At 41.9% G+C, this 13,109-nt stretch overlaps 2 protein-coding genes across 2 annotated transcripts; one reads left to right on the top strand and one right to left on the bottom strand.

The window, feature by feature from the left end:
- The first annotated feature begins 3,043 nt into the window (after positions 1-3,043).
- Positions 3,044-5,631, top strand: LOC139926934 (chymotrypsin-like elastase family member 2A). Its single transcript, XM_071918797.2, has 8 exons — positions 3,044-3,094; positions 3,447-3,535; positions 3,935-4,032; positions 4,141-4,269; positions 4,484-4,620; positions 4,819-4,964; positions 5,243-5,395; positions 5,603-5,631. Exons 1-8 carry the CDS (start codon positions 3,055-3,057, stop codon positions 5,618-5,620), a joined length of 810 nt encoding a protein of 269 aa, XP_071774898.2. The 5' UTR covers positions 3,044-3,054; the 3' UTR covers positions 5,621-5,631.
- A 446-nt stretch (positions 5,632-6,077) lies between these two features.
- LOC139926933 (chymotrypsin-like elastase family member 2A) lies at positions 6,078-7,271 on the bottom strand. Its single transcript, XM_071918796.2, has 4 exons — positions 7,232-7,271; positions 6,780-6,868; positions 6,310-6,407; positions 6,078-6,210 (listed from the first exon to the last, which is right to left on the bottom strand). Exons 1-4 carry the CDS (start codon positions 7,269-7,271, stop codon positions 6,078-6,080), a joined length of 360 nt encoding a protein of 119 aa, XP_071774897.1.
- Positions 7,272-13,109: the final 5,838 nt, after the last annotated feature.

The following is a 13,109-nucleotide window of genomic DNA, read 5'->3' as shown; positions in this document are numbered from 1 at the left end:
TGTGAATCGTAGATAACCAAGTCACCTGTCAGCACAACTGTCATCCCGTGATTGGGAAACAAACTGTGACGAGCAAGACGCATTGGCTGGATTTTGTAAACCATTATAGGCGAGATAATTTCGACATGCCTTGTTTGAAATACATAACGTTAAAACTTACTTCGTGCTGTCCAGTCTTTACATGGATAGTTTAACATTACTTGAAATGTTGTCCCCTGAAATCTCTGTATACAAGTGGTGAACTGTTCGGACATGGCAACGGTTGCCATGGAAGTTGATCTATGGAAAGCCAGCCGGTCCGGCAGAGTGAGCCAGAGCGTCAAACTGTAAAAAAAAAAAAGACTAATTAGACTAAACTCTGTAACAACAAAGCCTCGCGGGGGAAAAAATGGCTGTACAAATACATATGGTAAACGTTAATTGATTTATTTATTTTAGTGAAAGAGGAATACCGCAGTTTAAATTCATGTTATTCATATTGCACAGGGTAGTAGTCAATAGGAGTATTTGTTAACGTGAACTAGGCCTACTCTTTGCATGCGTGTTTTGCATTTCGAAGCTAAAATGAGCAACAAAACATAGCCTAGATGACTGCTCCCAAAAATGGTTCATGGCTCACTTTTCCATCTTGTGGCAAACCTTGACCTCAAACCTCATGACTTTCGCTACATACTGAATCGTAGCCCACAGTTTTTAGAACCTCTGTTAGATTTGCGGTAATTGCAAATAAAATTGAGAATTGGTAAGCAATTCATAAATAATCCTGATTTCGCAAATCAATTAAATACAATATCAATTATGTCATTGAACTTTCCCCAGAACCAGCCTGACTCGAGAGTAACACCACAGCTGGAGATGTTATGAATGTATCTACCCCCACCCCACCCCTCTCTCTCTCTCTCTCTCTCTCTCTCTCTCTCTCTCTCTCTCTCTCTCTCTCTCTCTCTCTCTCTCTCTCTCACACACACACACACACACACACACACACACACACACACACACACACGCACACACACACACACACTAAGAAAGATGGTTAATTACTTACCAACAGTATCACCAGTACCCTACCGCCACTAGAGGGCAAGCTTACCGAAGCTGGATGCTGTTCTGACGACGTAGCTTATTCAGTCAGACAGTAGAGACAGGAGACCACTTGCGTGACCGATTGCCCTCTATGTGTATTTGTGTATTTTGCAGTTTTCAGTAAACGCTCCCATGACCTCATTATTTAAGTGAGCAACATCTGGAAAACATATTATGAACCAAGGGTTCAGCCCTACACAGGTCTGCACAGCCCGGTTCTGATGATAGAAGGTGGGGACCAGGGAGGACGTTCGTTCTGGGCGCCCATGGACTTAAGCAATATTCCACTTAGTTTTAGTATGGGGGTTATTTGGTACTTCACCGCCATGAAAATCATAATATAGGCTACTCACCAAGATTGGATGCAGTAAAGTCATTACTTTTCCAGCAGTGTAATGAATTCCAGTGATATGCATGTAAATATGCTTATCATTCCCTTCTCTGTGTGAGAAAATGGCAAAGCTGGAGCAAGACGGAATAGAGAAATTTCCCCGGTGGCCTCAGTTCAGGTGTCACCAACCAAAAATAGTTTGCTGAGTGGCGACATGTCACAGCAGCAGTTGATGCTGCCAGCTCCGAGAGCTGGACCCTTTGTAAAACTAAAAAGAAAAAAGAAATGGTCCGACATAAAGGTTGATGCCAAGAAGCGCATTGCCGCGCATCGACAGACTATCACTGTCTGTGCCGCTGGCGGGGCGACGGGACACCGGAGCTCTCTCCTCTTCACTGGTGTCTCACCTAACGGGGGAAACCCTACGTAGCGTTAGAAAAAGAGGGAGACACCGACATAAGATAAGATAAGATAAAATAAGATAGCACTTTATTAATCCCCGTGGGGAAATTCAGGAATGGCATATGCTACTAGAGGAAGATGAGACTGCTGCGACTGGCCCAGGTTTCCTAAATGTGCCTTTTGTTATTGGAAAGAGTGAACCTAACCATGCATTCAACATTTCACATTCATTTGATTTGAATGAAAAATGGGATTACAGACTTAAGAACAGACTGGACAAGTTCTTTATTCTCATTTTCTGACTCGGGGTATCAGACAGTGGGTGCGGCTGTAGAGGATGGCTGTGCGCCCGGCACCGCGGCATCATTATTTTATAACCCTGTGACATCCAGTCCAACTGCTTAACACCTTGAATTTTGCAGTTATTTGGGACGAATTGGGGCTTTGCTAAAACACTGTTATGTACTTAATTGAGACTAATTCACACCATATCAGCCTATAATGACATGTAGATGCTTTTCGGACAAGGGAAATCATTAAGGTTGGATCCACCTAGTCAGTGTACTTCACGTACATCACCTGTGGTAATGGAGTGGGGTCCAATAACCCCGCAGAAGAACGGCAGCCTATCATCCACGTTTGTTGTCCGCAGATGGAGGAAGCTCTGCTGCAGTCAGGTGGGCAGAAAATGAGAACACCATTTAATTGTGTTTTACATTACATCAAATCATATTGTATTGCTATTTCTGTTTTGTATGATGTATTCAATAGGATAATCTCAGAGCCATTATCTAGCTTTTGGCCAGAAGTCTGCAGGCTCAGCAACACCTGTTTCTTTCCCAAAACCAACATATATGTACTCTGTACATACTGTACCTGCAACCATTTAACCTTGAGTAGATAAAACGTGCACATTGATCAATGTTATGGAAACCTTACTGAACTATGTAAGGTTTCTATTCAGATGTTGTTGAATATATGAACTCACATTTTGACTCAGAAATTAGCTTGTTTCTGACACACATACGATGCTGGAATGGAAATTTAGTGACGCAAGTAGTGCCATACACCTGTGTACAACCCCCTTTCTCTCACAGCCTCCCCCTGGTCTCTGTCCTTTTTGAGACAGAGCCTTTGACCCTGGGTCAACTGGGCGGGTTTCCCTTATCAGTTCTGGAGAGAAAGCAGCTATAAAGGCAAAGTTTTAGAGTGTCTAGCCTACTGACAGCAGCAACATGACTTCAATCATTCTGGTTCTCGCTCTCATCACAAGCAGTAAGATCTTGAAAAGTTGTCTTTTTTTTAACAAGCGAGCGGTATGTTATAGGAAAATATTAAGAAATAAGTTAAAAAAGTAAGGAGACTATCATCTTTAATCATCACTTTGGATTTCAGATTTCATCAATAGAATTGTGAACCATGTCTGTAGAGTTACATAAAGTTTTCTTTTATATATAATATGCTCTCTCTCCTATCTGCTCTCTTATGAGTCAAAATACTGTGATTTTATGTAGACCACTCCAGAAAATATATTAATTTTAACAAACTTTCAAAGCAATAGCTTGGTCATGTACAAGATGCAACCATACTTTACATTATTACTCCAGTGTGCTACCTCTCTGTGTAGCGTATGGCTGTGGCACCCCCCCCATTGAGCCTGACATGCCCAGGGTGGTGAACGGAGTGGATGCCCGTCCTCACAGCTGGCCCTGGCAGGTAAAAACATCTGGATGACTGCCTGCTGTAGAACATGAATACCTGGCAGAGGGCAAACATTAGTTCTCTTGAAACATGCAGCATGCACTGAGCAGAGATCCAGTTTGTTTACGGTTTTGATGGTCAACAAACTAATATATTATTGAGAGTTTCTGTATAACAAGATGGGTTATATTCAGATGTGTTGTATTTCGCCATTAAAAAGACAACTTTTACATAATTACTTTAATTTTTATCACTTGCAATTGGAAATACTATTGAGCTTAGCATGCCCTTTCACCTGATATTGCCTGGGAAATCCTTACCACTATTCACTTTTTTGTTATCATCAACTAATATATTTAGACATAAATGTATTATAGAGAGTAGTAACAAGTGTCTGGTTACCGGCTGCTGCAGATTTCTCTGCAGTATGAGAGGAATGACATTTGGAGTCACACGTGTGGTGGATCACTCATTGCTACCAACTGGGTCATGACTGCTGCTCACTGCATCAAGTAAGGCAGCACATTGATGCAGCACCTTTTAATGTAAATGAGCATCACAAAAACAAAAAAAAACAAAAATTAGAATGCTTTAATCACATAGTGTTTATTTTCATGTAGCATGAATTTGAACTACCGTGTGGTCGTGGGCAAACACAACCTGGAGGTATCTGAGCCCAGCGCCAAGGCCATCCTGCCGGCCAAGATCATTGTACACAAACAGTGGAATCCTGTGTTGCTGTCCATGGGGTAAGACCCACATAGATCATCACCAGAATTGTCCTAATTAGTTAGTAAAATTGCTGCATTAACATTTCAGTGTGTATACAAGAACCTTCATCAATCATTCAATTTATATAAATCCAGCAGTACAATAATATCAATATTACAGAAGCAAATTCATTTCATTCAATTGAACTAATTTGCAAATGCAAATAACTCTTCAATATCTCTTCATGATCAGTAATGACATTGCTATGATCAAGCTGTCAGAGCATGTGAGCTTGACCGACCAGGTTCAGCTGGCCTGCGTTCCTGCCCCCGACACCATCCTGCCTCACAACTACCCCTGCTACATCACCGGCTGGGGCAGACTCTACAGTAAGGCTAACAAATGTTGACACTGAGCACACTATGAACAGAATGTATGATCTACTAAGATTCCCTTCCCAAATTCAAAACTGCATCTACTCTGAAACAGCTTTATCTTGTTATGAGTTGAAGTTGAGTTATGCTCATTAACTGGATGTGTGTGTGTGTGTGTGTGTGTGTGTGTGTGTGTGTTTGTGTGTGTTACAGCTGGAGGTCCCATCTCTGCCACTCTGCAGCAGGCACTGATGCCTGTTGTGGACCATGACACATGTACCCAGAATGACTGGTGGGGCGTGTCTATCCGTAGGTCAATGGTGTGTGCTGGGGGAGACGGTGTGGTGGGAGGCTGCAATGTAAGTACAACCACACTCCTCTATGGGAAGAAAACCTTAAGGCTCTTTCTGATACCTGACTATTTCCATGGATCAAAACATATTGCTGCAGCTTTGTATAACTGAGAAATAATTAGGTCATTAGCTATTTTGGCTTCAAGTGTCCAAGTGTTCAATATGGGACAGGGGCAGACAAGATGATTGGTGTACAACCTTGGCGTCACCCTCAGTGATATTGGTTATTTACCTGATGCAGAGCACATATCAAGGTGTGGTACTGTCTGCTCTCACTGTCCCAGGGGGATTCTGGTGGCCCTCTGAACTGTAAGAACCCAGAGGGCGTCTGGGAGGTTCACGGCATCGCCAGCTTTGTCTCTGGCTTAGGGTGCAACTACGCCAAGAAGCCCACCGTCTTTACCCGTGTGTCCGACTTTAATGAGTGGATTGATGAGGTATGAGTCAACTTGTTTTTCAGCTAATACCTCTCTGCTAGTTTCTACATGGGCTATGAACCTAAATGCATAGTACTTAATCGTATCATTCTGTTGTTTCTATATGCCTTTATGTCTTTAAGAGACGTATTATTTCTCCAAACCCTGCAACATGTAGTGGATATGCCATTTTGCTGATATTGGAATGTTTGTATGCCTTTTTTTCAGACTATGATGGACAACTGAGATGTCTGCTGATTAAATAAAACCTTGGTAGATTCCACAAATGTGTTTTGAGTCCTAAACGTATTTCTTGAATGGAAAATGTATGTTTACAAACTCATCTCAATTCAACTCAACTCATCTCCACTATCTGTCTTTGAAGACATGTAGTGAGGCATGCTAATTAAAGGGTGATGCAACACTTAGTCAGGCAGTGGATACGCACTGTTCTGTGATGCTTTAAGACTTTGCTGTTTCGTTCATTTTAGGTTTGACCTTTTACGCACGGTCCTGGGGCTACTTGTTCTGCCACTAAATGCTAGAATAAATCTCAGGGATTTTGCAGGGATTTGTCCTTATGAAATTCTGTATGAAGCTACTGCTGAAAGCAAATGAATCAAAGCCATGCCATACACTGAAATGTTAATGCAGCAATTTTACTAACTAATTAGGACAATTCTGGTGATGATCTATGTGGGTCTTACCCCATGGACAGCAAATCAGGATTCCACTGTTTGTGTACAATGATCTTGGCCGGCAGGATGGCCTTGGCGCTGGGCTCAGATACCTCCAGGTTGTGTTTGCCCACGAACACAAGGTAGTTCAACTTCATGCTATATGAAAATAAACACTACGTGATTAAAGCATTCTAATTTGCTTTCTATGTGATGCTCATTTACATTAAAAGGTGCTGCATCAATGTGCTGCCTTACTTGATGCAGTGAGCAGCAGTCATGACCCAGTTGGTAGCAATGAGTGATCCACCACACCGGTGACTCCAAAAGCCATTACTCTCAGACAGCAGAGAAATCTGCAGCAGCCGGTAACCAGACACTTGTTACTACTCTCTATAATACATTTATGTCTAAATATATTAGTTGATGACAACAATAGAGTGAATAGTGGTAAAGATTTCCCAGGCAATATCAGGTGAAAGGACATGCTAAGCTCAACAGTATTTCCAATGTAAAAGATATCTTTTTAATGGCCAAATACACTGAATATATAACATCTTGTCATACAGAAACTCTCAATAATATATTAGTTTGTTGACTATCAACAACCATAAACAAACTGGATCTCTGCTCAGTGCATACATTTTCAAGAGAAGTGTGGCACACTAATGTTTGCCCTGTGCCAGGTATTCATGTTCTACAGCAGGCAGTCATCCAGATGTTTTTACCTGCCAGGGCCAGCTGTGAGGACGGGCCTCCACTCCGTTCACCACCCTGGGCACGTCAGGCTCAATGGGAGGGGTGCCACAGCCATACGCTACACAGAGAGGTAGCACACTGGATTATACTGATGTAATAATGTAAAATATGGTTGCATCTTGTACATGACCAAGCTATTGCTTTGAAAGCTTGTTAAAATTAATATCTTTTCTGGAGTGGTCTACATAAAATAACAATAATTTGACTTATAAGAGAACATATAACCTAATATATGCTAAAATATATATAAAAACTTTATGTAACTCTACAGACATCATTCAAAATTCTATTGATGAAATCTGAAATCCAAGGTGATGATCACATTAAAGATGATAGTCTCCTTACATTAACTTATTTCTTAATATTTTCCTATAACATATCGCTCGCTTGTTAAACAGAAGACAACTTTTCAAGATCTTACTGCTTGTGATGAGAGCGAGGACCAGAATGACTGAAGTCATGTTGCTACTGTCAGTAGATACTCTGACTAAAACTTTGCCTATAGCTGCTTGTCTTAAAAAGGACAGAGACCAGGGGGAGGCTGTGAGAGAAAGGGGGTTGTACACAGGTGTATGACACTACATGCAGGGCTGGCGCTCCCTATAGGCTGAATAGGCAAATACCTAGGGCCTCACAAATGCCTAGGGCCTCACGCATCCTTTTTTTTTTTTTCTACAGTCGAAAAACATTCTTATTGGATAAATGACGTGCCAGTGATCATAAAACCAATCAAAAGCACTGATTCTGTGGAGTTGGGCGGGATTTAGAGTCTTTTTGGAGCCGACCCTAGCGGACATTAGAGGAACTGCAGCTTTCAGCCACTTCCTTAGTGGCTTCAAAATTCACCCGTGGTTTTGGCCGCTTGGTTAAAACCCCTTGCACCCCAACTTTCCCTTTCCCCATTTTAATGTTGACACATATGCTACATTTCATAGGAACAATGTTGAAATTCTTAGGCAGAACTGAGGCAACATAACAACAAGCCACAAGGACAGAGGACCCAGACAGCAATAGTGAGCCGAACAACAAAGTGCCAGTATTGGTCAAGATAAGTGACGTCACCGTTCTTTTGTTAACAGTTCTAAAGCCACTGCGATCTTAAAAGTCCTCATTTTAAGCTCATGTCCACACAAGAGGAGAGAGCCACAGTCACCTTTGTATTTATTACATTTTATTTTGATATTCATGTGCTCTATCTTATAATAGGTAACAAAAATACAGTGCTTTAAACACAAATGTTTTACTCAGTCTTTGTTGCTTGATCGCGGGGAGGATTCGGCTCAAAAGGGGGCCTTCACAGTTTAGAGCCGGCCCTGATCTTGACCAATACTGGCACTTTGTTGTTCGGCTCACTATTGCTGTCTGGGTCCTCTGTCCTTGTGGCTTGTGGTTATGTTGCCTCAGTTCTGCCTAAGAATTTCAACATTGTTCCTATGAAATGTAGCATATGTGTCAACATTAAAATATCGGAAAATAACAGACTGGAGAGAAAAAAGTGAAATTCCACTGACTGTACATAATACTACTGTAAATTGGGAATCACTACATACCTTCTCTACTAGCCTAAATGAACTTCACAAAGTTCTGATACTGTAGAATCCAGTAAAATATTAACAGAAAACTAATTTTTACAAAAACACAATAAACACAATAGTACAAATCAGTTAAACCTGTCATTAAACTTTAAACTGCCAAGAACTATCTCAAATTCGCATCTATCTTCGTTACTATCTCATAAAAGACTTCCAGCCCAACTTCCCAGGACTAAATTTAGTGATTGATTGAATATTGTGAAGTCTAGCTAAACAAAGCTCCTGTTATTAGCCTACACTGAATACCAAGGGAACTAATGTCAGCTACTTACCTAGTAGTGTTAACTGCAGCTGCTCCCACTTATCTGCAGATAAAGCAACTAACACCCAAGCTTTGTTCAGACCCACAGAACTTTCTTCTAAATTCTAGTCAAGATCCCGTGGTTTGGAAAGATACCAAATGTCATGCTGAATTACAGGGAAACATGTATAAAACTAGGATGCTGTTGCTGATGCTGTTGAAATTCCCCAATCCTCGAAGGCCCCATTAAGTCAAACGTAATAAAAAGTCATTCAATAATCACACAATAAGACTCCAGGGTTAATCTTCCCAATTATATTGGTTGTATGTCCCAACTATTTTTATTTCGCCAAATAATACAATTTTTCCTTCTGGGCTAATCTAAAGTTAATTATATTATTATTACTCCTAAATACTCTAAAATTAATGGATATAATCCTCTAGGGATTGTCTCCACAATAACCTATTTTTGTAACACTCAATAGTAAATTAAACTAATTAAATATAGCCGCTAGCGGCGATGGCTTGGTTCATGCCAGTACAGCAGCCAGAGCTGAAACATGGAAGTTTGCATTAAGATTACTGTCAGTTTTGTCATATTAAGCTGTTGAGCCATCAGGCCCCAAGCTATCAAGTTCTGATACTGAAAAATGTAATTGCAAGTTAAATGGTGTCAATACCCAACTTCGTAATGGCTTTACTGTGTTTAGCTGTACACTCAAAATGCTGCTGTTGGGCAAAATCTGGTCGGGTTTGTATGGAAATTGGTGTGCATGTTCCACATAAAGGTTGGAACATGATTGCCAAGTTTCATAGCGATTGGTGGCATTCTGTTTGAGTTATAGGCCAAAATGTCATAGGCCACGCCCCATTTCACCAATTGGATTAGGAGATACAGTTTTCTGGCCATTGTGGCGCCCCCTATTGGTCAATATTTGAATGGCTTTGCACACATGTTCATTCATTATATGTGAACATGTCCAAGTTTCATGATGATTGGACGATCTATCACAAAGTTCTAACAATTTAGCTTATAGGCCACGCCTCCTTCACAAATTTTAAGAGTTAATATCTTCAAAACTACAGTAGATATCAACAATCTATAAGCAAAACTTAAGGAGCGTAGGACCATAGATGCTACTGACCGATTTTGGTGGTAATCGGTCAAACGGTGTACAGTAGGAGGAGATGTTAAAAATGTGTTTTTCAAATAATTCTAAATATCTCAAAAATTTTCCAGGCAAACCTTGAGGGTCCTTATGGCAAAGTATGGCAGAGTACGGTCAGCTGGACATGTGTACCAAGTTTCATGTAAATCGGACAAACGGTGTGGGAGATACAGCCCTTTAAACTTTTTAGTTTTTGACCTTTAATTATAGCACCACCATCAGGCCGATGGGGGTCATATTTCTTGTAGGTCTAATTGAAGCCATACTAGACCATAGTGCAAAGTTTCATGGCTCTAGCATGTACCATCTCACGGGAAATTGAGCCCAAAGAGAAAAGAGAAAAACAATAATAATAAAAAAAAGTAACAGTACAAAAATGTATTGATTAATTTATTAATAATTATCACAGAAAGTGCAAACTTCATACAAATCTCCATAATTGCCTGAACAATTCTCTTGACAAATTTCAATACAATATAATGCACCATTGGTGAGATATGGGTCCAAATAGCATGGAGATTAATTTAATCAGTTAATTAATAATAGTTATTATAATCATCAACACATCAAAATCAATAGAGTTCTTCCTGTAGGGGTCATCAATGTCCATACCAAATTTGAAAAGATTCTTTAACCATGGTTTTAACACACATAGCCTACCTGACTCGCGCTGTGGTTTCTTGGCGTGTCTATTTTAACTTTCTGTTTGCAGCCGCCGAGGGGTGTTTTCTCTTTGGCGAAACCATACTGCATCATCACCAGTAACTTTGGGTTATTTACATAACCTGGTTCTCTGATTAGCATGAGTGAGTCTCTTACAGTGGGAACACCTCCTGTGTGACCTCATCAGAAGCTCTAATTACACTGCACCAGCCAAGATTGGTTGGGCCCAAAGACGTGTGTGTCAGGGAGGAATGGGACCCTCCTCCCTATAAATTGGGCTGACACCGCGTCACTCGTTATTCAAAAAACAAACTCACTTCTTCCTCGCTACTCATGAGCAAGGAGGGTGGTCTGGTGAGACACTCACTCATGCTAATCAGAGAACCAGGTTATGTAAATAACCCAAAGTTCTCTTTCATAGCATTCGTTTCGTGTCTCACATTGGGAAAATACTGACTCCCGGATTGCAAGGCAGGCCTATTCTGAAGACCAACTGTCCCGTGTGATGTATTATACAGGGAGACCCTAAACCACTGAAGACCCCACACTTAGCACAGAATGAGCCATAGAAGGGGCTGTAACATCAAGTTTATAGAACTTTGCAAACGTATGTGGTGAGGCCCAACTCGCCGCTGCACATATATCCTGAATTGGGACCCCTCTGAATAGAGCCCATGAGGTGGAAAGACCTTTGGTAGAATGTGCACGCAGGCCATCAGGCCCTTGGTACTGTAGGCCAGAGCAATAGCCCCTACAATCCAATGGGAAAGACGCTGCTTAGAAACAGGCTTCCCTATGTGAGGCATTGCCCACGACACAAACAGTTGTTCGCTTTTTCTAAAAATTTTTGTTCTGTCCAAGTAGATCCGTAAGGCCGGCACTGGACAAAGCGTATGCAACCGCTGATGCTCCTGGGAAGAGAACGGAGGAGGATAAAATGATACCAAGTCAATTGGGGAGCAGGACCCCAACACTTTGGTCATAAAAGCCGGGTTAGGCTGCAAGCTAACCCTCATATTTCCTTAGGCAAATTTAGTGCAAGACTGATGCACAGAAAGAGCATGAATTTCACCTACTCGTTTAGCTGAGGCCAGACCGAGTAATAGTACAGTTTTTAAAGACAACATCTTCAAGGCCACGCTCTCCAGTGGCTCAAAAGGTGAGAAAGATAGAGCATCCAGCACAGTCGGTAGGTCCCAGGATGGGGCCAGTGGCTTCGCAGTGGGAAGCTTACGTGCCCCTTTCATAAAGAGACACACCAGTGAGTGTTGCCCCACAGTCTTCCCTTCAAAACCAACATGACAAGCTGAAATAGCTGCAAGATACACCGTAACAGTGGAAAAAGCCTTGCCTTTTTCAATTAAGTTGTCTTGACCGACAACAGCTTAAGAGAAGTCTGCCTAAGTGGTTCAAAATGCTCCTTAGAAAGAGCCTCCAAGACCAAAGGCAGCTCCCACTGGGGGGCAGTGAAACGCACCACTGGGCATTTTCTCCTAGCTCCTTGCAAAAAACGCTTCATGAGGGCGTGGCCAAAAAACCGACCTCGCTCCAAACCCCTCATGGCAGGAAGAGATTGCCGATGCATACACTTTAATAGTGGAGTGAGCCAACCCCCTTTCCAGCAGGCACTGGAGGAAAGAGAGAACAGATCCAATTGAACAGTTCAAAGGATCGATGTTCCGCTCCCCGCACCATTTTTGAAAGCCCAACCATTTAGCCTTGTAGCTATCAATGGTGGATTGAGCCCTTGCGCCCTGGGTGGTCTGCACCACATCCGCAGCCAGTCCAGCACGCATCAGTCTGTCCCTCTCAGTAACCAAGCCCTGAGAGGCTGTCCCAGGCTGGGCATCGCGCCTATCGCTCCGTTCGCCTGAGACAATGACTGCGTTTACATGGACTTGAGTATCCCGGTTATGAGGCTTATCCCGGTTTTGATCATGTTAGGGATATGGCGTTTACATGGAACACAGAGAAATCTGGTTATTCATATCCCCGTATACATGATAGATACTAGTATCCCGGTTACTGATTACTGCATGCTATTTGTGCAGGCGCCTGTGATGTTTACAACACAAACCGGCAATTTTGAAATCGTTAATCTGATATTCCTCTGTAACTGTTAACCTTAAATTAATTTGACTGTGGCTATTGAAAATGAGACCACTTTGGATTATAGCGGGCCATAAGCGGCTATAAGCTATATTTAGTATTTTCCATCGTGACCTGACTTGCTCCACTGTACGTGTTGGGAAACCGGCGTCCTGTAGTCTGTATACTACAAACTTGAATAGGTCAGCATTTCGATGCTTTCTCCCATCTAAACTGCCAAGTATATTTAATTCTTTCATCACCGAAAGACAAAACTCCGTTTCCTCATCACTCCAGAAGTGAGACGCTCTCGTTGCCGCCATTGTTTGTGTTTTTCTGTTACGTCAGTTGGCTGAAGCCGCGCCTGCGCAGGTAGTCGGCAGCAGTCAGAAACCGGGATAAGATGTATACATGCAACAGTATCCTGGTTTCTTTTGGAGTACTCCAGCTAGCATAATCGGGTTTCTCAAAACCGGGATAAGGGCTTATCCAGGTTTCTGAAATCGGGATATGATGTTTACATGTGCAAACACAAAAACGGGATAC

Source organism: Centroberyx gerrardi, chromosome 5 (assembly GCF_048128805.1).
Source record: "Centroberyx gerrardi isolate f3 chromosome 5, fCenGer3.hap1.cur.20231027, whole genome shotgun sequence".
Lineage (NCBI taxonomy): Eukaryota > Metazoa > Chordata > Actinopteri > Beryciformes > Berycidae > Centroberyx > Centroberyx gerrardi.
This window is presented reverse-complemented; position numbering and strand designations above follow the sequence as displayed.